This window comes from Neovison vison, chromosome 14 (assembly GCF_020171115.1).
Source record: "Neovison vison isolate M4711 chromosome 14, ASM_NN_V1, whole genome shotgun sequence".
Classification (NCBI taxonomy): Eukaryota; Metazoa; Chordata; class Mammalia; order Carnivora; family Mustelidae; genus Neogale; species Neogale vison.
Genome location: NC_058104.1, coordinates 2857785 through 2884913, shown reverse-complemented (window position 1 = coordinate 2884913; position 27129 = coordinate 2857785). Strand labels below are relative to the sequence as shown.

The 27129-nt window shown below is 62.7% G+C and overlaps 1 protein-coding gene across 3 annotated transcripts; it reads left to right on the top strand.

Moving 5' to 3' along the window:
- Positions 1 to 8257: 8257 nt before the first annotated feature.
- Positions 8258 to 26579, top strand: MICALL2 (MICAL like 2). Of its 3 annotated transcripts, none has more exons than XR_006382240.1 (16): positions 8258 to 8441; positions 15371 to 15419; positions 16999 to 17140; positions 18041 to 18228; positions 18840 to 18949; positions 19164 to 19949; positions 21292 to 21548; positions 22591 to 22681; positions 23201 to 23346; positions 23734 to 23801; positions 23896 to 24019; positions 24124 to 24214; positions 24358 to 24431; positions 25055 to 25193; positions 25925 to 25971; positions 26360 to 26400. XR_006382240.1 is itself a non-coding variant. In XM_044233134.1 (16 exons), exons 1-16 carry the CDS (start codon positions 8299 to 8301, stop codon positions 26452 to 26454), a joined length of 2523 nt encoding a protein of 840 aa, XP_044089069.1. In that variant the 5' UTR covers positions 8258 to 8298; the 3' UTR covers positions 26455 to 26579. The 3 variants fall into 3 exon arrangements, 2 of the variants coding, with proteins under 2 accessions (XP_044089069.1, XP_044089068.1); XM_044233134.1 differs by having other exon boundaries at positions 23737 to 23801; positions 25055 to 25169; positions 26360 to 26579; XM_044233133.1 differs by having other exon boundaries at positions 25055 to 25169; positions 26360 to 26579.
- Positions 26580 to 27129: the final 550 nt, after the last annotated feature.

Genomic DNA, 27129 nt, shown 5'->3' with positions numbered 1-27129 from the left:
AGACACAGAGGGATGGCGGGGCTCGACGCAGGTGTGCAGGCTCTGGCCGTTGCGGGCAGGGCGCTCCTGAGGCGCTGGCTGTTACGTCGCTGCAGGTGGTCCGGCCGGATGCCCGCTCCTGGTCACCGGCAGTCTGGGCACTGCAGTCCAGGCGAGAGGTGCGGTGGGAGTCATGGGCTCGGGGTCTCTGGCCGGGACTTGGATGGTTGAGACGCGAGTGCTAGGGGCCGTGGGGCCAAAGTCTGCTTGTGACCACCACCAGCGCCACTCCTCGCGTGGGGAGATGGCAGAGATCCCGGCCACCGGGTGCACAGGCCGGGCCAAGTGTGGGAGAAGGGGCCCGGCAGGGGTGTGCACGCCCCCAGGTTCCAGGCGAGGGAGCGCACAGGAGCGAGGGTGCGTGGGGCCAGCTGAGCCCCCCACTTGGGGTCATCTCACCTCCCAGAGGGTCATGAACTGCCCTGCCCACTCGGCCCCTGGCCTGAGCGTGGGGTCTTTGCCGCCACAGGCTTAGCAGGTACCTGGAGCTCAGCGCAGTCAGGACCTTCGGGTCCTGATCATCTTCTCACCAGGTCAGCACCCGGGGCTCAGTGCTGCCCGTCGCTCCACGGCAGGCTGGAGGTGGGGTCCTGGCTGTGGGGCTGCTTGTTCCTGGTGGGGCTGCCGTGCCGAGCAGCCAAGAGAGAGGAGGAGGTCCGGTCTCTGGGAGGCTTGGCTCCAGACTCTGGGTTGGCAGCGGGGGCTGGGGGCGCCGTGCTGTGTATGCTCCTGCTCGGCCCTTACACCCGGGCTCTCCCCGGGGGCTCCCACTGGCGGGACGGGCTGTCAGAGCCCACCCGTGACCTTGGCCTCTGTCTCTCTGATCCCCCCCCTTCAGAGCCCAGGGTCCCCAAGGTCCAGCTGTGAGGAGGGAACATTAACAGGACCCCCGAGGATGGGCCCCCACTTGTCTGTTTGCCATCAGCGAAGCCCAGTGGTAAGCGGGGTAGGGAGCTCGCTGTTGCAGGGGCCAGTGTGGTCAGGACCACTCCGCTCTGGGGCTCCGAAGCAGTCCAGCACCAGACTCGTGGCCCCTTTCAATGTAGGAGAGAGGGGAGGCCCCGGGGAGGACGCCAGGCCAAGGCCAGCCCCACTGCAAGGGCAGCTAGTCACTGGGCTTTCTTCAGCAGGTGGGAAGGGGTGGGGCCGGGTGAGGCGTTGCCATAGTGACCGGGCACCACTTCCCAACAGCTTCCCAACAGGTGTCAGGACAAACACCTGGTTTCATTTTCAGTCCCAGGAAGGGGTGGACCCTGACCGGCCTGGCGCTCTCCCCACCAGGCTCTCCAGGCCTCGTGCCCTGGGAGGGCTGGCTGACACCCCGGTTTCACAGATGAGGGCAGCGAGGGCTCACAGGGCAGATCTGCTTAGGTCCTGCGTCAGGACCTTCCTCCTTGTCTCCTTAGAGCAACCGAGGACTGACCCATTTAGGCCCAGCCAGGCTGAGGTGGGGTTATTTCAGGTGTCGAAAGGGAGAGTGTGGCTCGAGGCCTCCCCAGGGCCTGCTGTCCTCTCCCTCCCTCCCTGAACAAAGGTCCTGCTAGGACCGCTCTGGAAGGACTGTCCAGTTCCCTTACCCCAGAGCCCACTCACCTGTCCAGACCCCAGTGCCTGGCCCAGCTTGGCCCCCAGGGGACAAATAAGGCCTACACCTGGGGAGTCAGGAAGAGTTCTTCACAAAAGGTAGATTGCCAAGTGGGTCTTGAAGGATGAATAGGAGTTTTCAGGCGAGGACTCCGCCTATCAACCTACAGTTGGAGCCGCCGGGCTCTGGTCTCTCTTTGGGTGTGAGTGGTGAGCGCGCGGTGCTGGTTCTCTGCCTGTGCCCTCCTGGCCTATGGGGGATGGTGGGGCTGAGTGGGGAACAAGGGGCCGGCCTACACGTAGTGGGCCTGGGTGGTCACTTGTCTGGCAAGTGGTCTGGTCCTGCTATTCCCAATGGGGAGAGGAGGCGTCGGGAGGTCACACAGCCACAGGCAGAGAGGATCTGGGTGAGCATGGGACTTAAGCTGCAGGGCCCAGGGTCCCCGTGACCGTAAGAGGGCTGACCTCCATCTAGCTGCACACCCAGCCTGCTGCCCCTGACCTCAGCCTCCCTGGAGGCCTCCCGAGGATGCGGAGTTGGAGCCGGGGTACCGTGGAGGGGCAGCTGGGTCCCAAAGTCTCCTCAGACCCTCTCCTCCTTGGTCAGCATTACAGCCCGCATCCCAGGAACCCACGGGCCAGACTTGCAGCCCCGAGAGCCTCTGGGATAGCAAAGCATGTCACCGCAGGAGCCAAGGGGCCGCCTGGTCAGAGGCCAGTGGGAGGGGTGTTCCCCAACCCTAAATTTCTGAGTTCTTCAGTCCTGCTCTCATAAGGCCAGAGCAGCCTCGCCTGACCTCTCATCCCCAGCCCTGGGGCTGCCCCCGGCTCTCACACCAGCCCAGCTGTGCCTCGGGCACCTCCTTCTCCTCCTAGAGCCTGCGTCCACATCTGTGAAATGGGCCTGAAGCCAAGGGTCAGGGTGGCCGTGAGCAGCGTCTGACAGGAAGTGCTCAGTAAATGACCTGCTCTGTGAACAGAGACATGCAGTGAGCCGCCCAAGGACACACAGCCATGAGAAGCAGGGCCGGGCTTCCGTGGGCCCTGGGCCTGCCGCCTGGCTACCCCCACCAGCCCTTGCACGCTCTGTTTACCAGGGGCTGGGCAGGCCAGGCCTCATTACAAGGGGCTCCTATAAACGGCGTGAGGAGGATTAATAATGTATTTATAACACATCGTCGCGGTAGCCGAAAATGATCTATAAATGTGCGGTAAATGTTTTATAATGTTTTTGTAACCCGTTATAAATGATAAATGGCAGACTATGGATGCTGGATCAAATATTTATAACGCATTGTGTGCGACGTTGGGCTGCTACAGTTCAGGAAAGCCATTAATAATAAAGTGGATGGAAATGGAGAAGTTACCGACATGCCCAGCAAAGCCATTTATAATGAAATGTAAAATTTGGCTGTCGGAAGCAACCCACGAGCCCTCGCCGAAGCACTGGCCAGGCTCTCCTGGAGCCCAGGAAAGGAGCAGGGTCATGAATTATTTGTGAGGTGTTCCGACGCGAATGTGTACCACCCATAGTACGCCATATAAATATGCTATTAATATACCCCAGGCGGCATGCATTATTCATTGGGCCTAATTAATTAATGGGTGGCCCCTGAAAATGGGGTGTCACAGCTTCCAGCTCCCTCCCCTGCCCGGGCCGCACGGCATTGGCATCCCCTGCAATCTGGTGAAGCTGCGGCCGACCTGACTGTGGCCTTGGGAACCGGGGGACGAAGGACATCCCTGAGGTTCCGCAGTGAGGCCAGCGTGACCCCCCTCAAATGTCCTTCCTGTGCAGGCCACGTGTAAGCGGGCTGTGGTCCACTCCGGGGGCACTCTGCCCAGCTCGCCCCGCCAAGTGTCCATCTCCTGCAACCATGACTGCTGTGGCCAGTGGCCCCGGGCAGGAAACCATATCTCCAGCAGTCACCCTTGGTGCCATCGTCCCTAAACGCCCGAGGATGAGAGACCATGTCTTACCAGGAAGATGAGGAAGCCCCAGAAGTGGGGAGCCTTTCACAAGGTCCCAGAGCAAACTCGTGTTTGAGCAAGGGCGCCAACTTGGCCCACACATCTGATACCAAGCCATATCTTCGGAGGGAGCCAGGGCCCCCATTTCTGTGGAGTTCTGTGGGCACCCCTGTGCAGTGTGGCTGCTTCCATGGGCATCCTGGTGTACCGCGGGACATAAAGGCTCTGAGAAGCCCTGCAGAGAAAGCTGTAGGGCCAGGACACCTCCCTTTGATCTCGAGCCCCCCTGGGTCCCCCCAGCCTTTGCTTCTCTCCCGGTTTCTCCTCTCTGCCTCAGAGGCTTAAGGTGCTGCTGTTCCTGCTTGGCCCATCAGTCCTGGGTCAAATTAGTTACTTGGGGTGGAATCCACTTGACAAGTCTATGGGTCCCAGCCCACCACTGGGACTCTTCCTTGGGCCCAGTGGCCCATGCCTCCTCCAGAAACCAAACTGACACACCAGCTGTGGTTAGCTTTTGGATGGAGATTAAGAATGTCTCTGTCCCTGTCCCTCCCCTTCCTCCCAGAATAGGTCCCATCATCACTAAGAGGGGCAGAATGTTCTGGAAGCAGGCGGTAGGGGAACTGATGCTGTCTGGCCTGGAAGTCCTGCCTTCAACACCAGGGTGACCACGTAGGCAGGACAGCACTGGCCTGTGCTGATCCAGGCTCCTCGGGTCCTCGCCCCACACTGGGACTGGGGCTTCTCCGGGCTGGGTTCTTCCTGCTAGTCAGGTAGTCCCTTCTCTTCTTGGGACCTCAGTTTCTTGGGCTACAGGAAAGGGATGATCAACCCACTTATTATTATTATTATTATTATTTGCTTAAAAGCAGGGCTTAAACTCAACCCTGAGATCAAGACCTGAGTTGAGGAGCGCTTAAAGATAAAAATCTTGGGGCGCCTGGGTGGTTTAGTGGGTCAAGCCTCTGCCTTCGGCTCGGGTCATGATCTCAGGGTCCTGGGATCGAGCCCCGCATCCGGCTCTCTGCTCAGCTCGGAGCCTGCTTCCCCCCCACCCCCCGGCCTACCTCTCTGCCTACTTGTGATCTCTGTCAAATAAATAAATAAAATCTTAAAAAAAAAAAAAAAAGGATAAAAATCTTAAAAAAAAAAAAAGTCAGACCCTTAACCACTTGAGCCATCCAGGTGCCCTGATCAACCCACTTTTAAAGGATGGCTGTGTTAAAAGGGGAAATGGGTGTGAAACTGACAGACTGGAGTAGGGGGCCTGGTGGCCCTGCCCCCTTCTCCCCAGTTCCTCTGTGGGAGCTGCCCTCGCCTTCTGTATTCCTCAGACCCATCATTCCTGCCTTAGGGCCTTTGCACACACCCTTCCTTCTGCCTGGGAAAGTGTTTCCTGCCCTCTCTCTGTGGATCCTTCAGGTCTCAGTTCCTGTGCTCCCTCATCAGGGATACCCCCTTGCCACCTTCTGAACCAAGAGTCCTTCTACCATTGAGTGATTGGCACCTTGTGTGCCCTTGGGGTGCCATACCAGGGGCACTTTTTAAAAATGATTTTATTTATTTGACATAGAGAGCTCACAAGTAGGCAGAGAGGCAGGCAGAGAGAGAGGAAGGGAAGCAGGCTCCCTGCTGAGCAGAGAGGCAGAGAGCCCAATGTGGGGCTCGATCCCAAGACCCTGGGATCATGACCTGAGCCGAAGGCAGAGGTTCTAACGCACTGAGTCACCCAGGTGTCCCGCTAGGGGCACTTTTACCTTTGCTTGTGAATGTGTCATGGGAAGGGAAAGCCAGCTGGCTGTGCCAGCAAAAGGCCCACAGCTGAGCCCAGTGGGTGTCCATGTCTCACTTGCCCAGAGGCCCACATAGCCTTCTCTGGCCAGTGAGGCCTCAGCCTTCACCTGCGTGTCCTGTGCACCTGGCCGGCAAACCAGGCAAGATGGGGAGTCGAGTCTGCAGGTGTGCCTGTCCCCTCTGTTAGCCAGAACTCAGCCCCAAGGCCTCACTGTCCTGCAGGAGATGCTAGAAGCAGAGCCCAGCAGAGGAAAGCATGAATGTGGAGGTCCAGAGGCAGGACAGTGAGCTTGGTGGGGGGGGCGGAGCGCAGCCATGGGAGGAAAGGCAGAGAGGCCCCGGCGGGAAGGAGGGGAGGATGGCCGCTCTGATGGCTAGAGGGACATGTCCTTCCTAGAGAGCAGAGGAGACTTTGAGCATGCTCTCACTCCCAGTGTTCCAGATTTTGGGTTGATAATACACTCTAGGTAGCAAAGCTGATGCAGAGGCAGGGTCAGAAGTTTCCAGTGGGAATCCAAGCTCATACCAGGTGGTGGCGGTGGAGGGGGTGGCCATGGTTGGTTTTCTGCTGCACTGCATTTGGGCATGGAACAGATAAGAAGGAGCCATTAACCACTGTGTGGCCAGCTGTGGGTAGGGCTTGGTTGGGGTCCTGGAGGAGGGGCTGAGTTCAGGGGATCAGCAGGGAAGAGGCCCTGAGGCCAGAAGAGGAGGGTGAGGCCAGGGAGGGCAGGCGTGATAAGGACCAGGAGATATGACGAGGCCTGAACTTGATTCGGAGTGCTGCAGAGGCTAAGCAGGAAACTGCTTGTCCAGTTGGCTTTCTAGAAATCTCCCTTGGCTGCTGGGGAGGAGTGGGCTATGGTGGCTGGAGGGGGCAGTAGGAGGAAGTGGGCGGACCAGGGTGCCCTGGCCTGGAGGTCCTAGAAGGGAGCAGGGCCAATGGAAGGACATGACAGGCTTATGAGGACCCCACCACAAATGCAGCTCTCTAAGTCACTGTCCCTAGAGGAAGCTGCATGTGACCAGCAGGGGCAAGGATGTAGCTTAAACCCCTGGGACCAGAGCTCCAGCCATTCCCCACTCTTCCTTCTGAGGGAGGTGGGCCTCTAGCCCTGTATGTCTCTTGTGAGTCCCTGTGTTCACCCCCTGCCCTCCCCCCCAGGCCTCTCCCTTCCTCCCTGGCTTTTCCAGTTCTCCTAACTGCTGCCCTGGGAGGCAGGAAAACCCAGTTGGTTCCTCGTTCCAGGACCAGCTATGAGCCTGGCTAAACTGGCATGACACTGTCCTTTGTCCTCCTACTGGGAAACCCCCAGCAGGTCAGGGCTGTGGTGATTGTCAGCCTTGATCCCATGTCTGAGGGCTCCCTGTCTAGCACCTGCTTGCATGTCCCCTGTGATGGGGAGCTCACCACCCATACACAGGCCTCACTCGCATTGCTGGGCAGCTGGATGTCCACCCGTCAGGGCCCAGGTGCTGTAAAGAGCTGGAATGCCATGTCCTGGCTCTGGCCTAGAAGACCATGGTTTTTGCTCCTTCAGGTGGGCACAGAGAAGCTACCTCTTAGCCCTGCCAGGGCCCAATCATGGGAAAACACCTTCCTTCCTGTGGGCCTTGTCTGGACAAGCCTTGGAGCTGGGGGGCCGGGAAGGTGAGGTCATCTTCCATTTCTGGTATCAGTGTTTCTGGCTGTCCAGCGGCCTGGCCTTAGCCAGGGCTCCATGAGAATGAGAAATGAGAATGAGGAAGCCGCCTGGGTAACTGGGAGTCCCACAGGAGGTGCCTCTCCCCCATGACTTCTGTCACAGATGATCTGGGTGGAAAAGCAGGACACAATGGATCAGCATGACCTGCGAGGGTCGCAGAGCCCCGGGAACAGCCCTGTGGACAGGCCCGTGGGGGGAGACTCCTGGAGGGCTTGACCTCTCCCGCACACTGGCAGGGCCACGAGGGGACCGCGCCCCCTTCCCAGCCTCAGCGCCCTGGGCTGTAACCGGAGAGGCGAGATCACCGCCTAGCCTGGCCCCCCGCCAGCGTGAGCACCCGGGAGGAAAAACCCCTGAAAGCCCAGGAACGTGAGGGGCGTTCCCGCGCTGGGGGGCTCGGGGAGGCCTCCCTGGGGTCAAGAGTGCCCAAGGTCAAAGGCAGGCCGGGGCGCTCCAACACTTCCTAGCCTGTTTCCCGTCTGTAGATCGGATTTGTCCCCGACTTCTCCACGACTGTTGGTGGGAGAGCGTTTAAAAGAAAGTCCCGGGGGCACCTGAGTGGCTCACTGGGTTAAAGCCTCTGCCTTTGGCTCAGGCCATGATCCCAGGATCCTGGCATCCAGCCCCATATCGGGCTCTCTGCTCAGCAGGGAGCCTGCTTCCCCTCCTTCTCTCTCTGCCTGCCTCTCTGCCTACTAGTAATCTCTGTCTGTCAAATTAAAAAACAAACAAACAAAAACTCTTAAAAAAGAAAAGAAATTCCCGAAGCAGCCCAAGAGCAGTGGAGGTCAGAGGGGCTCCGAGGGCACGTGGGGTGGGCGTGGTTCCGGGCGGGGGCGGGCCCTGGAGGGGGCGTGGTCGGTTTAAGCGGAGCCTGGAGGGAGAGGACCCTAGGGGCCGTGGCCCTTTCCTGGAGGCGGGACCACTCGGGGGCGGGCCCTTCAGGGGGGCGGGGACTCGGGGGCGGGGACTCTCGGGGGCGGGCTCGGGCCGCACTCCCGCCGGCGGCGCGGCTGAGGCTCGCTGTGGTTGCGGGGCTCCGGCAGGGTTCTGGCAGGATTCCGGCAGGGCTCGGGCTGGGCTCGGGCGGCGGTCGGCGCCGGGCGCCGGCGCGGGGAGTTGGCGGTGGGCGCGGGCAGCGGCCAGCGGCTCCGGGAGGCGCAGTCGGAGCCCCGCCGCCGCCGGGGCGCGCGCCGCTGCCCGCATGGCCGCCACCAAGGCGCTGCAGCAGTGGTGCCGGCAACAGTGCGAGGGCTACCGGGACGTGAACATCACCAACATGACCACGTCGTTCCGCGACGGCCTGGCCTTCTGCGCCATCCTGCACCGCCACCGGCCCGACCTCCTGTGAGTGCACCGCAGGCGGGGAAACTGAGGCTGGGGCCTGTGGCGCCGCCGGGCGGGGTGTGTGTGCGGAACCGCGGGATGGGCGGCGCGGAGCCGGGTCCCTGCGATCACGACCCGCCCTGTGGCGTTTGACCGTCCACCGAGTGGAGCGGGGCTGGAGCCAGGCTGGCCGGCCGGCCGCCCCCACTGGCTTAGTCAGTCCGTGAGTCAGGCTGGGCTCCGGACACAGCCACTCGGCCCACCCCGAGGTTTCCCCGGGAGAGCGCAGGCAGGGCTGCCCTTCTGTGCAACCCCCACCCCAGCGCCTTGCTGCCCAGGGACTTCCCCCCAGATGGAAGGAGCTGTGTCTCTGCCCCAGGGGGTCCAGGCACCTTTAAGAATGCAGCCCAGGGACAGTGTGGGAGAGGGACAGGCACAGAGCTGAAAGCCCCAGACTTCCTAGCTCTTGTCCCACAGGCCTGCCTGGGCACCCCAGAGTGACAGGTATGAGGTGGAGGCTGAGCCCCTATGCCTGGGAGACAAGGAACGTGGGCAGGGGAAGGGACTAGGGCGACTGCCCCAGGAGGCTCTTGGAGTTGGTGGCTCGCAGGCTGGATCTTGTCCCCACGTCTGTCACGAACAGCAAATGCTGTTCGGCTGAATGACTGGGACCTGGCTTGCTGGGGCAGAGGTCTGTGTGTTGATGGCCTGGCCCCCGACTCGTGAACTAGAGATGGGTAAAGCTCCAGGGGAGGGTGCCTGGACTGGGGGCACCAGGGCTTAGGAAGGGGGTCCTCTGAAGGCCACCTGCCTTCCGGAAGAGGCATGATGTTCAAAAGCATTCTGAGAAGCTGTGGCTGGATCCAGGGGTAGGCTGGGGTGTGTGTTTGCCAGGGTGGTCTTGGAGCTAGGAGAGGCCAGAGACAGTACCTCCACGAGGCCCCTGTCTGCCCAGACTGGGGAACTGAGGCCTAGAGGCCAAACAGCCTGCTGAGGGCACAGAACACGTCCGCGGAGCCGGGGCTGGCCCTTGGGGCCCCTCCCTTGAACTCAGAGGAACTCTGTACTCCCAGGCACTCTACAGGGAAGCTCGTCTTGACAAAGGCCTGCACCTACTTCCTGCTCCTGCCCCAGGTTGTGAAATGCATTACTGGAGCCTCCTGGGGACGCCCCATGTGGCATTTAGGCAGCAGCTTCTGCCCCTTGCCCAGGGGTGCACCTCAGTCACGCCTGGAGGCAGAGCTGTTGGGCAGAGTGGGCTTCCACAGTGAAAATCCTAAGCTGAGCTTTGATGGGGAGGAGGGCTAAGGGTAGGACCCGGACAGGCAGAGCCCCCCGGCGAGCATGGAGGGTCTGAGGTGAGGCTGGCTGGGGCCCGAGCCCAGGCAGCTGGGACCGAGCAGCAGGAGAAATCCACAGTTACAGGCAAATGGGGTATGGCCGTTTCCGGGCTGTCAGCCTCAGGACGACACTGTGGGTGTCACTGGAGACTTAGGGCTTTTCCAAGCCCTGGGCCTTCTGTCTGCTCCTTGCTCTGCTGGAGTAGAGGCCCCCCTATGGGTGTGTGGGTGTGTATGTGGCGCCTGAGCCTGTCCCAGCAGGCACTGCCCAAGCGTGAGCACAGGTGTGCACATATGGGTGTGTACCGTGCTGGCACAAGCAGGCGTCAAGCAACTGGTCCTTTAACCGTTAATGAGTGCCTGCTGTGTACTCAGCACTGCAAACTGAAGAAGGTGAACTTGGCCCCTGCCTCCGGGAGTGACATCGAGGGCATCAGTTATCTCATTTACTGCTGACTTGGTTTTTGTCCATCTGCCCCCACTGCCCTTTAGCTCCAAAAGGGTGGGGATGTCTTTTTTGGTCACTGCCTGCCCTCAGTGCCTGGAACTGTGTCTGGCACCTGCCAGGTGTCTGGTGGATAGGAGCACATAGCTGGAGAGCTACAGATAAGGGCGTGCACTTGGGGCTCTGTAGGGACAGTAGGGGTTTGGGAAGTGTCATTGCAAGGTTGGGGCTCTGCAGGTGCCTGTGTGCAGGGGGGAGGGGAAAGAGGCCACGTGACCATGGAGGCCAAGACACAGTGATGGGACCGCACACCAAGGAACGCCTGGAGCCCATGGGGAGGTACAAGGAACAGTTGTTCCCTGCGAGCCTCCGGAAGGAGCACAGCCCTGCCGGTGCCTTGATGTTGGACTTCTGGCCTCCGGAACTGGGAGGGAGTGGGTTTCTGTTTGTGGTCACTGGTGGAACGTTAGTAGTTTTTAATGCATGGCAGGCGCTGGAGGGCTGGTGGAAGGCTGTGCATGTACTTGGTGCTGTGTACATGCTGACTGTGGGTACACATGTGTCCTTTGTTGTGCTCACGCACCCCTCCCCCGCCCCAGTCCCTGTGCCCCCCACCCCACCCCCGACCCACTGCCTAGGGGTGTGGGGAGGGGAGGAAGTACTAAGTAAGGAGTAGTCCAGGATGCTGTCTCCAGGAGGATGCCTCCAAGGCCAGACTGGACAAGACCCTCCCCCTTAGGCTCCCTGTCCTTTAGAAGCCTTCTGGCCACAGGAGAGTGGACATCCGGCTCTGTGTCCTCTGACTTGGCCACCAGGAAGTCCTTCCCTACGCCCCATCTCCAGCCTTCCTGCTACACCAGAACCGTTTCCTCCCGCGGTTTCCTGGGGAACAGCTGTGAAGGAGCCCAGGCGCTGAGCTGGACAGGTGGTGGTCAGCTGCCTGACACTACAGCTCTGCTCCTGCGGCCTGGCTCCAGGAGGCACGTGTGACATGCTGGTGGCCTGCGGGGACCCTGGGAGGCAAGCGTACCCGAGATACCCCACCAGAGCTGGCCAGGCAGCAGCAGCCAGGGCCCCTCTCTGGTCAGCTTGCCCCAGAGTGCTAGGCTTTCTCAGGTGGGCCTCATGTCCCCAGGGATGCCACCTCAGCCAAGCAGCCAGGTACATGCCCGAGCCACCCAGAACAAACAGCCCCTTCCTGCCTCGGGCGGTAGACCTGTCAGGGCTGGAGCGGGCGGCTAGGCTCCTTCCTCTTCTGGTCTGACCAGAAGTGGCTGAGGTTTTCAGGGGAGATGCAGGAGGTAGGGTTGGCGGCTGCCACCAGGAAGAGGGGGCAGGAGGCCTTCCCAGCCCCTCACTCCTGAGGTGGGGGGACCTGATATTTCTCCAGGTCCCTGCAGCTCGGAAGGCCGACATCAGGGCTGGGGCAGAGCCGGTGGGGGGGACGGTGATGCTGCGGCCGCGGCGGGGCTCCCTGAGACATGCATTGAAACTCACACGGAGTCCGGAGTCCGGAGAGCCCCCCACCCAGATGCTTGGAGACAGCACTGTTTCCCTTCCTGGGCCAGAGCAGAGGGTGGGCTGGGCCCAGGCGGCCGGGCTGGCCTCCCCTCCCGCACCAGCCTCTCGGCCAGCGGGAAGCTGCCTGGGGACAGAGGCCTTCTGTTCCCCGGCCTGAGGGCCTGCTGCCCAGGCCCCTGCGGCCTCCTTCCGGCCAGACTCTCCAGGAGGTGCCAGCCCACCTCCTTGGGGCCACCTGGGGCCAGTGACCTGTGATACCCGCCTCAGGCCACCACGGAAGCCCCAGGGCTGACTCTTGGCTGGGCCCTGCCCCGGGCCAGGGTCGGGGTCAGGGTCTACTCCCGCCTGGGGGAGGCCTGCGGCTGGGCAGTGAGGCTGAGGGGTCTCACTTGTCCACCGGGTGCAAGGAGGTGGGGCCCTGGGCCCTGCACCAACCGAGACCCTTCTCCCTGCCTCGGGCCTCCGGCGCCTGTCATGTCCCATTCCTTCCCGTGCCGTCCACGCTGCCGAGGTCTGTCCTAGAGTCTGCCCAGTGCCTCCCTCCCCTTCTGCCGTGCGGCCTCGGTCTTGTCTCTGTCCCTCTCCATCTCTGTGTGTCTGTCTCTGTGTCTCCCCTTCCTCTCCGCTCCCCTTCCCTGTGGGATTAACTCCAGATGTACTGGGGGTGCCTGGAAAAGGCGCCTTCCCTTCGGGCAGCCCCTCCCAGCCCAGCGCCCACCCCCCGCGTGGCTGCGTTTTGTTCTGGGAAATAAACAGCGTGAGGTCAGCTCTCCAGGAATTCGGAAGGGGGTACGCATTCCTAAGAGCCCCGAAACGTGGGGGCAGGAGGCGGGCTGGCGCAACAGTCGTGAGGTCAACAGTCGTGGTCAGCTGTGGCCAGCGGTGGGGGGCTGTGTCCTGGCTCTCATGGCCAGGCCAGGGCCGGGCCCACGCCGGCGCCCAGCTGACAGCAGACCAGTCAGCGGCCACAGGACACACGAAGAGACGCGATGAGTCCGTTCGCTGGCCCATGTCAGAAGAATAGATGGACGCCCCAGAAGTCCCCTCGCTCGGGGAGCCTGGGAACTAATTCATCAGCCAGTGTGTGCAGAGCCCCAGGCACCTGGGAGTCGTACCAGAACGGAACTGAATTTAAATGACAGGAATTCGACTAAAACACGATCTAACAGGGGTAGAAGGGGTGGGGGTGCTCTGAGCCGCAGCCGTCGCACCAAGGGTCAGCCAGCACGGCCCCTGAGGGTGCAGCTCATGCATTTTGGTCCAGCAAGGCCTTATATGCCACCTTCCCACGGAGGGTTGGCCGAAGCCGGGCTGTCTGTCTGTCAGGCCTGCTCCACGAGGCACCACACATGGGGTGGCTGGAACAGACGTGTGTCCTCTGAGTCAGGAGCCAGCAGGGGGGCCCCTCCCGAGGCTCTGGGCCTCCCCCCTGGGCTGGTGGAGGGCCGGCTCCCCTCTGCATCCGGGGCCTGATTTCCCTTTTTATAAGGACGCCAGTCGTCCTGGATTACGGCCCACTGTCATGACCCCATTTGAACGGGATTCTGTCAGTAAAGAAGATCCTGTTTCCAAAGGTCACGTTTTGAGGTCCCGGGGCAGGGGTTACTCTCCAACAGATCGTTGTGGGGGGCCCAGTTCCGCCAGTCCCCGCAAGAGTCCCCGAGGGTGGAGAGCTGGTCCTGTTGGACTTCCTGGCAGGGACGGGTGTGGTCTCTCCTTGGCAGTCTCTGAAGGGTTTGCTGGGCAACTCAGTCCAGGGATTTCTGCCAGAGCGCCGGGCCAGGCGGCCCTCGGGGACAAAGGCGACGCCAACCGAGGCCCCTGCTGTGGGGGTGTGAGCTCACACGGCCACCAGCCAGAGGCAGAGAAGAGTCTGCTGGGGCCCTGCGGGGGGGTGCCTCTGGGGAGGGGCCGTGGCGGGTGCATCAGGCAGGGCCAGTGTGTGCCCCACGGAGGGGGCAGTGTGGGCTGAGCTCAAGAGGCTGGGAGGGCAAGACCCTGGGCAGAAGGGTGTGGTTGCCGTGAGACTGGCCGGGGGAGTCTGGGCCCACTGTGGAGGCCTTGAGGGCCCAGGGTCCTGGGGGCAGGGTGGTCCTTGACCTTGAGTGGAAGGGCCACGGGGTAGGCTCTGACCTGCCCATCTTGGCGCCTGCTCAGCGGGGTCGGCACCATCACGGAGAGGTGCTCCCTTGGGGTCTGGGCGAAGCGAGGGCCCCCCTCCCCGCATTCCGCCAGGCGAGCCGCTGCGCCCCCTCCCCACGGCAGATGCAGGGGCCGGGGCCCCCTTCCCCGCGTGTTTGCAGACAAAACAGACCTTGTTATCCTGCCCTCCCACCACCGGGGCATCTTGCTGAGGACACGGCCGTGTGGGTCAGTGACCCGGGGCAGGTCTGGAAAAGAGATTGAACTTTCAAAGGGATGGGGTGGCGAGGGAGGGGGGCGGTGGACGGAGGCCCCAGCTGCCGAGAGCCCCCTGGGCGACGGGTGGAGACAGGCCCCTCCGTGTGCTGTGGACACTGGTGGGACAGACCCCGGGTGAGCTGCGTGAGGCTGCGCTGAAGAACCAGGAGGTGCCGTGCCCGCCCCTCTGTCTCCTGGAGACAGAGCTGCCTCCATCTTGTCCCATGCACAAAAGCACCGTCTGTGCTCATGGGGTGGTCTTAGCATCTGGAACACGTTACCTGGGGGGTGGTCTGAGCAGATGGCGAGTTCTCCCCAAAGCAGGGCAGGGAGATGGACGCGGGGCTGGAGGCTGGCGGGGGCCTCCTTGGAGGAAGCTGGGCACACGGCAGCCCCGTCCCCTCCCTGCCGCACCCGCTGCAGCCAGACCCCCCAGTTCCGGTCAGAAGCTGCCATCCTCCTCCCAGACGGGGACACTAAGGCCTTAAGAGAGAGAGGAGAGGGCTCCCCCTGGGTCCAATAGCGCAGCCCAGCTGGGTCAGGATGCAGCTCCCAGCCTGAGCCCTTCCCCAGGCTGCGGGGCTTCCAGAACCGTCCAGCACATACTGAAGGGGCTGAGCTGCGGCAGAGGCCCCGCGAGTGGGTATCTGAGTGGCCTGTGTCAGGATGGGCGGCTGCCGGGCCGGCCATATTTCCTGCTTGGAGCCACCTTGCAGGGGGGCAGTGAGCTGAGGTGTGCCCGCGTTGGGCGGGGATCCAGAGTCCCGTCCAGGCTGGGCCTGGCACCTCGGACATTCAGCACCCCCGAGGTCAGGTTTTGGCGGTGCCCTGACTAGTGGGCAGCGTGGAGCTCCATTCCCCACTGCCTCTTATGTCCACCCCCTGCTCTCACCCCTGGGACACGGGCCTCCGGTGACCCACGAGGCCCACAGGCTTCTGGGAATTTGGAAGCAGCCCACTGGGACATGTGCTTGGCTGTGCTGCCCAGGCTGGTGCCTTTGTCTTGACCGGAGGTGGCTCTCAGAAGACAGGGCCCTGCGGTGGATCCTGCCTTGGCTGTGGCCCTTCCCCACCCTGTGGGGACCCTCTGCCTGGAGCATGCTGGTCAGCCTGGTTGCCCAGGTGCCGACCAGCATTGCTGAGCCCGGAACAGGGCCAGCTCTGCCCGCTTGGGGTGCTGGGTGACCTCGTGCCTCGGTCTCCCTCCCTGAGCTACTTCAGACACCTGTCTTTCTCTCTTCCAGAGACTTCAATGCTCTCAGGAAGGAAAACATTTATGAGAACAACAAACTGGTGAGTGCCCCCGTTTCTCCAGTCTTTCCTGCACTGTCACGCAGGTGCCAGATCCCCTTGGGCGCCCCCAGGGCAGCTGTGGGAGCTCCTGGCCTAGCAGGTGAGCACCTGGTGGCCAGAGACACACTGCTGAGCTCCGCAGCCTGTCCTGAGCCAGGTCACCCTACCCTAGAAATACAGCCTCTGGTCTAGTACCCTGGACCTCCTGGTCCCTTTCTTCCTGTGGGGGAAGGCAGGGGTCGGGACTCAGTTCCCACCCACGGCAGACAGGGGCCAGAGGTGGCTCTGGGAGGACCAGCCCTGGGGTGGGTCCTGGCGGGCCGGTGGCCCTGCCCTGCCCTACGGGGACCTGCAGTGCGAGCCTGCCTACCACCTGGCTGCCGGGTCCTGGGCACACTGCCTGCCGCGCTGCCGCCAGACCCTTCCCTGCCTCAGTTTCCTTGCTGCAGAACACACCCCATTGTCGTTGGAGGCCGTTGCCTAGAGAGACAGACTCACGCCCTTCCTCCCAGAGCCGGCTCTCCAGTGGGGTGTCGGACTGGGCTCTGGTGGTTTGCCTTTCAATTTGACTTAATTTAGATGAAATAAAGGACAGATTCAGTTCTGCAGCCGCGCTCTCCACGTGTCGCCCTCAGGATGGACAGCTTGGACGGGAGCTCGTCCGTCGCGGCAGGAAGTCCTGTAGCGACATTGTAGCGTGCGCCAGCAGGATGAACATGCAGGGACAGTGCGGCAGAGCTGTGTGCAGCCTCATGAGGGGACAGGGCAGGTCCGGCCCCGGAAAGATGGAGCCCCCTGGGCACTTCTGGGAGGGGCGTGCCTGGTGGGGGGGCTGCTCCCCGGGCCAGGGCGCTGGGCAGGCAGGGACCTGGGTAGGAGGAGAAACAGCGAGGCGGGGTGCGGCTGGAAGAGAGTGGGGGCACGGTGGGAACAGACTTGGGGAGGCGGGGAACAGAGTGGGAGCAAGGCTGGAACAGAGTGAGGGAGGCGGTGGGAGCAGAGTGGGGCTGGCAGAGCATGGGAAGCGCTTGGCCTCCTCTCCTGGGTTGCTTTGTGGGAGTGCTCGGGGTCCACAGGAACTGTGTTGATAGCGGGGTGGGCGGCAAGGGGATGATGATGGCCGCGAGTCAGATTCTGAATGTACTTTGAAGGGGAGTCAAAGGAGATTTGAGGCTTTTGGCCTGAGCATGGCAGGAAGGTCACCCCTGGAGCCCTGTTTCGGACACCTGGAGACTGAGGTGTTGCCCTCAGGTGTGGTGTGGCTGTGTCAGCCATTAGGGGAAGGGTGCACGTGGGACTCGAGGACCATCAGGTGAGGGACGGGCATTTGCCGGCAGGAGACGGCAGGCTGGCCCCGGCAGGGACCGGCTCCTGCGTGGCCAGGATATGGTTCCTGTTGTACGGACTGGTAAACTGAGGCTCAGGGAGGTCATGCAGCCTGAGCAGAGCGTGAGCCTTGAACCCAGAACTATCTGGGCTCAAGCGGGTTTCTGGCCTCCTTCCTGGAGGAACTGGTGGGCTGGCAGGGAAGGAGGAGGGGTTGTCCCCCAGCCCACCCATGCTGACCACCCCCTACCAGGCCTTCCGTGTGGCCGAGGAGGAACTGGGCATCCCAGCCCTGCTGGACGCTGAGGACATGGTGGCCCTGAAGGTGCCTGACCGGCTGAGCATCCTGACCTATGTGTCCCAGTACTACAACTACTTCCACGGACGCTCCCCCAGTGAGTCAGGAGGCCCTCTCCCACCTTGCCTCTGCACGGCCCGCACGGCCAGGCCCACCCGCCCTCTTGGCCCTCATGACCCCCCCGCACCAGCTCAGCACTGGCTGCCAGTGCTGCCCGGTAGGGCAGAAAGCGGGCAGGGAGGCCCTTCTGGTGCCACATGTGTGGGGCTCCCTGAGGTGTGGTCTCCCCAGGGGAGCAAGGCCCTTCCATGCTCTGGAAGTAATGAGCATGGGTTCAGACCCTGCAGGCCCCCCAACACCTGTCCACCAAACGGATGCACCCAGATCCTGCCTCTGCTCACCCTCTCGGTCTCAGCTTGCCCATCTACACGCCTGGAAACTGTGCCCACAACTCTTGCCTCAGGCAGCTTGGCAGACCCTGTGTGGGCTCCCGGGCCTGGCTCCAGAGGCCGCACCCCCTACCACGCCATTTGGTCCTGACATTTGGCCTTATAGACACCAGGCTGGCCTTGGCAAGCCAGGGCCTCCGGCAGGGCACGTGGGTGAGGGACAGGCCCAAGGGACTTTATTCTAGCTGCTTTGTGCACCCCAAAGCTCAGCCACTTCCCCTCCCCCCACATTCCTCATCCAGGCCTCAGAAATCCCCGGAATCACTCTGGGCACAGGACCAGCCCCTCCTTGATCTTTCTACTTTGTGGAGAAACAGAAAAGTTCCATTTCCCTGACCCCAGATCGGGGCTCTCAGAGCCAGAGGGGAGGGCTGTGGGAGAGGCCAGGCCCCCGCTGGGAATGTGCGCCCAGTTGCTCTCGGCCACCCCTCCCGCGCCCCTGGACAGCGGGAGCTGCCCTTCCCAGCAGCCCTGGGCTCCCACAGGAGACCTGGACCAGGGGTGGCCCCAGATGCTTTCAGAGCCTGACCCTGCTTGTGTCATGGCAGTTGGGGGCATGGCTGGTATCAAGAGACCCTCATCGGAGTCCAGCGAGGAGCCATCTGGGAAGAAGGCCACATCCCAGCCGGCCAGGCCCTCACCCACTACAGCCCAGGAGCAGCCACTGTCTCCAGCCAACAGAAACCCCACCATCCAGTGGAAGGACGGCAGCTCAAGGGGCCTGCTGCCAAAGACCGTAAGTGCCCCAGCTCTGCCTTCCCTCTGGCTCCTGGCACTGAGTGTGACCTCTACACCACCTGGGAGTGGGATCCTATCCCGACCTCGGGATAGGACCCCGCTTGTACTCATAGGTCGCTGAGGCCCAGGGAGGTGGTGCAGGCTGAGCACAGCTGGGACCCTGAGTCCTGACCTTTGTGACCTTCTGCCCCTCTGTTGTGGGTGGGCCAGGAAAGAATCCTGGGTGTGTCCTCCTGGCCTGCCCAGGACGTTAGGGTATCCCCACTTTCAGAGGCAGGGACAAGGCAGGGAATATGCTGTGGTTGGGCGCCCCCTGCTGTTCGAGCCTGCTGTTAGGGCTGCTGCCCCTCCCGTGGCTGCAGGAGCTCATGAACCTGTCCTCTGTGCCCCCAGACCCCCTATGCTGGGGTTGGGCTGCAGACCCTGAAGTTGAAGTCTGGCCAGCTGGGGCATGGGCCCTCCTGGCAGCATCTGGCAGGCTTCTCCCCTCGGGGCCTCAGTTCTCTGGTCTGTAAAGTGGGATCTTCTCACCCACTGATGGGGCAGCGGTCAGGAGGGAGGCCTGGGGGGTGCTCAGAAATGACAGCTGGCACCCTTCCCATGGGCCAGGCCTCGCCGAGCAGCTCAGTCAGCAGCACCTGTGGGGTCTGCGGCAAGCACGTGCACCTTGTGCAGCGACACCTGGCTGACGGGAAACTCTACCACCGGAGCTGCTTCAGGTGGGGCCGGCGCGTGCGTGTGCTCATGTGTGTGTGCGTATGCCGCGCTGATAGGCACAGACACAAATGACCCCGAGGAGGGCTGCCTGTCGAGTGAGTCCCCGCCACACACGTGGACATGGGGCTGCACGAACCTGTGCCCAGGCGTGTGCGTGAGTGGGGCGCGCGTGCCTGCCTGGAGCATCCTCACGGGTCTGCCTCTGCCCCTCCTCAGGTGTAAGCAGTGCTCCCACACGCTGCCCTCTGGGGCCTACAGGCCCACCGGCGAGCCCGGCGTCTTCGTGTGTTCCAGCCACGACCTGGAAGCCACGTCCGCAAGCCCCACGTTGCGGACCCCGGGCCCCCGACGGCCAGGGGCTGTGCCCTCGGACTCCCAGCCGCTCAGTGCCCCGTGCAAGGCCCAGGAGGCAAATGGGCTCCGAGACACAGGACCAAAAGCCAGGCCAGCGGCCCTGGAGCCGGTGGTGGGCAACTCAGCGGCCAAGGGTGTCCCCACTCCAGCTGAGCCTCCGGCCTCCGCCTCCTCCCACGTCCACGCGGGTAGCTCAGCCAGGCCCGGTTTCTCGGCGGGCCTCCAGGGTGGCAAAGCCAACATGCGTGTGGCCAACAGCTCCCCAGCGGGGTGGTCACCGCTGGTCCAGGACAAGGCAGCTGTCAGTCCCCGTCCTGCCCTCATGCCAAGTGCCGCGGACTCGCACCTGGCCACCCCGCAAAGCCCGGTGACCCCCCATGTGGCAGTCCCCCAGACCAAGGTCAGTGTGGGCCCAGCGTCTCCAGTCCCAGCAGACGCCCCAGACGGCACCCCATCAACTTCCAAGATGCAGCAGGCCCGCGAGAGATTCTTCCAGACTCCCAGGCCCACCCCTAGCCCCGGCCTGGCGGGCAGGGCCCCTGCTCCAGCAGATGTGGCTTCTGGGGACAGCAGCAGGGAGCAGGCGCTCAGTTGCCTCCGGAAGGCCCTTCCCAGGCTCGGGGACACCGGGGCCCAGCTGCCTGGCAGGTGGGTGAGGGGCTGGGCAGGGTCAGGGGCAGCTGAGGAGGCTTCCAGGCCCTACCTGGGTGTGCTCTCCAGCCTCAGCTTCCTTGTCTGGGAAGTGGGAATAAGACGGGACCCAGAGTGCCCGGTGGTCATCAGGAGGGGACACCATTGTCACTTAGAGCTGTGGTGGTTCGGCTTTCAGGGGCATGGATGCTGTCCCCTGGGGCCTCTACATGGCACACGTGGAGGACACCCAATGGGGAACCAAAGGATGGGAGAGGTCCCAGTGTCCTGTCTGACCTGGGCAGAGCGCATCCCCCCACAACTCCCCCGGTCCCCTCTGCACGCTGGACATGGAACGGGCCCTGATGGATGGAGTGTCCCCGCGGTCATGTGCGGAGGCTACTGGACAGCCAGCTCCTGGTGGCTCCGCTTTCCTTGCTTGCGGCCATACCCTCCCTCTCAGCCTCCAGGGTCACCTGAATTTCTCTGTGTCTGTGTCCTCTACTTTTCTGTCTTTTATAAGGAACCCGTCACTGGACTTAGGGCTTCCCTAATCCAGGATGACCTCATCCATACTTGGTTACGTCTGCTAACACCCTGTTTCCCAATAAGGCCATGCTCTGGGCTTCCAAGTGGATGTGAATGTTGGGGCGGGGAGTGGGGAGCCGTTCACCATGCAACGGTGGCCTAGTGAGTAAGAAGGTTGCACACCAGGCTGGCTGACGATGCCATCCCTGCTACCTCGTGGGGCCCCTTATTTGGGGGCGGCATTCTGGCTTAGGGCTACCCTGGTCACCATGCATTCAGATGGCGGGGAGAAGCAGGAGGGAGAGACTTGTTTCCTAGGGATCATGGGGCACATGGAGGAGCTGCTCTGATTTGGGGAGGTCCCAGCCCCCTGCCCCGGGCCCTGTTGGGAGCTGGCAGTCCTGCTTCCTGCACACATGTGCCCCAAGAGGGTGCAGGATGGCCGCTGATGGGCCACCCATGGGGAGGCCTCACACATGTTTCTCAGATGGGGCTAGGCGGGCCCAGTGCATCCTGGCTCTGGGCAGGTAGTTGGAAGGGGGCAGGGCTGTGGGTGTGGCCCCTCCCCACACCCCGTGCACAGTGTGTTTTGGGGGTGTTTTAATCTCAGCCCATACCAGAGTAAGATGGGAAGGTAATATCCAGGGCCGTATACACCTGTGCCAGAAGTGGGTGCCCTTGGCTACTCCCTTGGAGGAGCTGTCTGTCCCTGTCAGGAGGGTGGACATTAGGAATCAGCTGCCAGGGGAGGCCAAGGGGCTTCTGCCTGGGGGTTGTGGCGGGAAGGGCTCCTGGGTCCACCTGTATCTGATGCCTACGCTCTCACCCATAGGCCCTCCCCTGCTCTGCAATCCAATACCAGCACGGAAGGGCCACAAGCAAGTCCATCAGCCAAGCTAGCACAGCTGGGACCTCCCCGGGCCCTTAGCCCCCCAGCGAGGCCTGAGCTTCCAGCCCCCCTGAAGGTGGGCACCACGTCAGGGGCAGCCACATCGTCCCAGGCGGGCAGGAAGAGCCCGCCTGTGTGCTCCGGGGCCAGTCGGGCAAGTGCCGGCTCCAGGCCGAAGCCAGAGGCCCCACCACTGAAGGGTAAGAGTTCCCCTGGAGCAGAGGTGGGGTGGGCGCTCCCTGGCCTGTGGTTCTGCAGTGATTTTCGGGTTCCTGCCTGGCGCCTGGGCTCGCCAGCCCTGAGTGTCTGTCCTCTGTATCTCCTGGATCACAGCCTGGTCTTTGCTCTCTCCCCACTCTGCCTGACTCAAGTTTCGGGACGGCCGATGTTCTTGGGGTGGCGCGGCTTTATGGTCACTGTTAGCCACCCACCTGCCTCACAGGCCCTTCTTGCTGAGGCCCCATGGCCTCGGTCATCGGCGTCACTGTCCCTGGTGACCACACCAGGGTGTCCGTGATTCCTCTCTTGCCTTGCCCTGGTCGTGGCCTCACCCCCTCTTCCCTGGGGTTTCGCGTCCATGGTTCCTGTGTGTGTCTGTCCTTCCTGCTCTGTCCCGACAGCAGTGCCCCGGGGCTCCTTGCGTCCTGGAGCCACCCCTGAGCCTGGGTCCCTCCCAGAGGCCCCTCCCACCACTTACTACCATCTTGTGGCCTCGTGTTCCCGGCGCCGTTTCATACACTTTTTGGGGTAACTGTGGAGTTACCTTGTTTCTGGGTGCCTGGGTATCTCTTGCGGGCACCCTGGCGTTACTGAGCTAGGCTCACATGACACCCCATGCTCAGTGTTTTACCGAGGTCTTTCCCTCAGCCGAGTCCCCCCGTAAGAAAGCCACTCTGTTCTCAGCCGAGGAAGCCAGCAGATGGGCTGTCCCACGTTAGCCATCCGTCCCACAGACACATGGGCACTCAGCATCCATGGGGCTCACCTGGCCTCCCCCTCACCCGTTTGGCATCAGGGAAAGTCGAGGCCCAGAGAGGGGAGCGATTCCCCTGAGCACACACAGCACAGTGTAGGCTTGAAGTCCTGAGCCCAACTCCTAGCCCGACTCTGTCCTGTGGGCCCGGCTGGCTGTGTGGGTATTCAAGAGGCGCTGGCTACAGGAAGCTGGGGTGGGGGTGGGTGAGAGCCAGTCTTATCCAGCAGAACACCCCCTGTGACCTGTGTCCCTGCCCTACAACCTAGGCATGAGTGCCAGCCCCCAGGAAGACCAGGAGGACGGGCCGGCAGGATGGAGGACCCGCCTGAAGCCTGTGAAGAAAAACCCTGCTGAGAGGTGAAGCGGGGGGGTGGGGCGCACCCGTGGACCTGCACCTGCGCCTGGGCCTTAGGCTTTGTGCTCATGGGGTCTGAGGGCTAACACAGGGTCAGGCACAGAGTAGGCGCTCACCAGTGCTCGCAGGTGAATAATGGCGCACAAACAGACCGACTGACATACCCATGGGAGGGATGTGTGCACATCTGCCGGGATCTCAGCAGTGGTAGCAGAAGCCAGTTCACACCAGCATGAGTGATGGGGGGGCAGTCACACCGGCCTAAGTCACGGCAGGGGCAGTCACACCAGCCGCCCTGAGTGCACTGTAGCAGTGTGGCCTGGGGGCCCGAAGCAGGGGTGGGGTCCTGCGCCAGGTGTGCGGACGCGGCTCACACCCACAGGTGAGTGCTCACGGAAATACACATCTGTGCTCTAGGAAGGTCGCAGCTGGTCACGAGCTCATCCCTACCTCAGGCTGTCTGCACCTGGGTGTGGGGGCAGCCTGTCCTTCCCTCAGCTGACCTCCTGCCCTCTGTCTAGGGTCCTGGCAGAGCCCCGGATGCCCCGAACCGGTGAGGCACTTGGGAAGGCCCGTGAGAGCTCCGAGGGGCCCGTCCACGTTCCCCCGACTCCTCTTTCGCCTGACAGGACAGTGGGTGCAGCTAGACCTCCGCCCAGCCCCTCAGGTAATGCTGGGTGGGAACCCGGGGGCTCCAGATGCCCGGCCTGGGGAACACGACCCAGTGGTGTCAGAGGGGCTTTGGGTGGGGCAGGAGGCTTGGAGGACCCTGTTTCTGAGCCCTTGCCCACCAGTAGGGAGGGGAGGACCAGAGAGGTCCTCCTGGTGATGGTGGAGCATTTGCACTTGGGGTGCCTGGGCTGCTAACGGGGGGGCACAGGGGCCGGGGGGATGGTGCCTGGATCGTCTGTGAGCTCTGGCTTTTGGGCACCAGCAGGGCACGGCTTAGGGCTGCCAGGGTGAGGGGCGAGCAGGGCTGCTGGGCAGGCAGGGTGGGGTCAACACAGCTTTGGGCCTGGTGCCGCCAGGTCCAGGAAACTTGTTTCGCCCTTAGCAGGGAAGCCCTTGGGTTCGGCTGGCGTCCCCTCTTCACCCGGCAAGGCAGTGACCAACTCCGCCAGGGTGAGTAAGCCCCGGTACAGGGGGTCCAGGAACGCCGCCCACCGGGGCATGGCCCGGCGTCTCCCACGGCCCCTCACCAGCCCTCTGTCTGCAGCTGCCCCCTAACTACATGCCCCCAGAGGAGATCCAGAGGCAAATGCAGGACATCGAGAGCCAGCTGGACGCCCTGGAGCTCAGGGGCGTGGAACTGGAGAAGCATCTCCGTGCCGCCGAGGGAGGTGAGCCCATACCCTGCCTGGTGCCCCAGCCTGGCCTTAGCCAGCTTTGCCCTGGAGCCGCCCTGGTCCTAGCTGAGCCATCCTGGCCCCTCCACTCCCCACAGATGCCTCCGAGGACGCCCTCATGGTGGACTGGTTCCAGCTCATCCACAAGAAGCAGCTGCTGCTGCGGCAGGAGTCGGAGCTGATGTACAAGTGAGGGGTCCAGAGGCTCCTCCCCCGGAAGGGGCCCTCTCCTGGACGGCCACCTCCTCTTCCAGCCACCCCAGCTCAGGCACTAGGCAGGTGGGGGTGGCCAGCCAGGTGGGCTGGGCCTCACGCCTGTGTCCCCTCGGCAGGGCCAGGGACCAGCGGCTGGTGGAGCAGCAGTTGGACCTCGAGGGGGAGCTGCGGCAGCTGATGGCCAAGCCCAGTGAGTCCTGCCTACCCCAGGGAGCCACAGCCAGCGGGGTGGGCGGGTGGGGGCGGCCTCTCCCAGGCCCCTCCTGGCTACCTGGGCAGCCACCTTGGCAGAGGCTGATGGGTTGCCCAGGGTCAAGTCTCAGCACCTCTTCTCCTGGCTGTGTGTCCTTGGCCAGGGCACTCACCCTCTCTGTTCTCACTACAGTGATTACCACCTCCACGCCCATCAGCTGCAGTGGTTAGGCGAGCTGATTGGGTGTGCAGGCTGTAAGCCCTGACTAGCATGGCCTCTGGGTACTGCGGATGGTGGGGCTGAAGCCCGGCAGTCCTGCCCCTGCCCTTCCTTGCTGTGGGATGGGGGCAGCGGCACTTGGGTCTGATCTGGCCGTTCTTCCACTGATTCATTCATTCGTTCACTCACCCACCTGTCCAGCTGTCCACCCATCCATCCGTTTATCTGTCCATCTGGCGTAGCCAAGAGCTCACCGCAGAAGGGCAGACTCTGTTCCCATTGCCCCCAAGACCCTTCCCCCACCTCCAGGGGAGGAGCCTGACCCTCGAGGATGGGGACGCTGTGTCCCTGAGCAGGGTGGGGATAGCAGGGCTGCCACTGAAGGCGGGCTGTCCCTGCAGAGTATCTGAAGTCCCTCCAGGACCAGCAGCGTGAGGAAGAGCTGCTGAGCCAGTACATCAGCACGGTGGATGACCGCAGCAACATCGTGGACTTCCTGGAGGAGGACCGACTCCGGTGAGGGCGGGGCTTGGGGCCCAGGTGAGGGGCAGCCAGAACCCCAGCTCCTCCCTGCCAGGCCTTGACTGGTCACCTTCTGCACAGAGCCTCTCCCCACCATCAGCAGGGAGGATGCCCCCCCCCCGACACTGTGTCCTGCAGGAGGGGGCCCTGAGGCCGAGGGCAGACCCAGGCTGCCTTGTCTTAGAGGTTGCCCCCCAACCAAGCCCCATGTTCCCTGACCCTCAGGGGTCAGCACCTGCTGCTGGAACATTCCACAATGTGAACGGCTCACTGGGATCCATTCAACAGGGGAGTGGAACTTTAGATTTTATTTTTATTTAAATACACACAGCCACCCATGTCTCCTGGTGCTGCACTGGGCTGCTGGCTTCCTGACCAGCCCTGGGGATGGCCTCTGGCTTCCAACCAGCCCTGGGGGCAGCTGCCGGCTTCCTGACCATTCCTAGGGGCACATCTGTCCCTGTGCATAAAGGAGGGACCTGCCAAGGTCACAGAGTCAGTGGCCAAATTTAAACGTGTTCCCATCTGAGCTGAGGGAGCCCTGGTCCAGATCCTTTCAGGGCCCTCCTGTCCCTGTGCCACTGATGAGGGTCCAGGCCCAGAGGGGGCAGGCGCTGCCTTATTGGCCGATGGGAGACAGCTGACCCAGGTGTCCCATGGGCTGGGGGCTCGGCTATGAGTCTGACAGGGAGCCCTACGTCCCTCGCCCCTGAGGGCAGCCCCTCACTGCTGTGCTTCTCCTGTTTCAGGGAGCTAGAGGAGGACGAGATGCTACAGAACATGATCCAGAGGCTGGGTAACGGGGGGGCCAGGGCAGAGGTGGGGGGTCCGGGCTGGGTCTCCTGTGGGGGTGGGGGCCAGGACCCATGGACAGATATAGCCTGAGGACAGGAAGGCTCACCCCAAGGGAGCTAGCTTCCCATCATTCAGTGGGGCTGAGAGGCAGCTGCTGACCATGTGGTCAGGGTAGGAGGGTGCCCAGGCCAGCGGGAGCTCTAACAGCAGGCACAGAGGCAGTTCCCCAAGGGAGGGCTGAGGCTCAGGGCTCCTGTCGGGGGCTGGCTTCCTCCAGGCTCTGGGAGCCCAGGGAGGGCTCCCAGGACTGGGCGGGAGGGACAAATGTGGCAGGGGTGGTGGCCAAGAGGTGGTGAGTATCCTCAGTGTCTATCCCCTTCCCCCACTAGACCTCCAGAGAAACAGTGGAGACCAGAAGAAGAAGTCCAAGTTCAGCTTGTCCAGGGTCTTGTCCCTGAGGAGCAAAAGCAGGACCCCTGAGTGAGCTGCCTGGCCGGCTAGAACACCCTTGCCCCTAGTTTGGGCAGGGCGGGCACCGTGGGGGTGGGGAACTGCACCCTCCTCCCTGTGGGTTCTGAGCTGCCACAATAAAGAAAGTGACCACATGGACTGGGCTCGCTCTCTTACTCGCCACGTGTTCCCAGGCGGCCTGGCGCCTGGCCTGAGGTCTTACCCAGCGTCCACTTATGCATCGGTGGGGATGTGCCCATGGCCTTGAGCAGGTGCTGACCCTCTCTAACTGGTCTGGATGCTCCTAGATGGGCATTGGGCCTGCTTCCTGACCTGGCTGCATGGATTCAGCCAGGGACAGGATAGGTCTGTGCCAACTGCACTCAGGGACTGGCCCCAAGTGGGGATCTCCAAAGCTTGAGATCTGTGACCTTGCCTGGGGGCAGAGGGGAGAGGGGACAGAAGAATCCAAGCCTGGGCCTGGTGTCCCACAGGGAGGGGGGCTCACTGCCTTTCCCCATGTCTGGTGGAGTGGGCACAGTCAGGTCAGCGAAGGTCAAAGGGGAGCAGACCCCCTGCAGCTCACCCTGAGTCCCTGCCCCATGCTGCCCTCACTCGGGTACCCCAGGAGAGGAACTTCTCCATGGGCCTGTCTCCCTGTTTGTCTGTGCTGTCTCCAACCACTGTGGGAGCCCATTGTGGCGGTCTT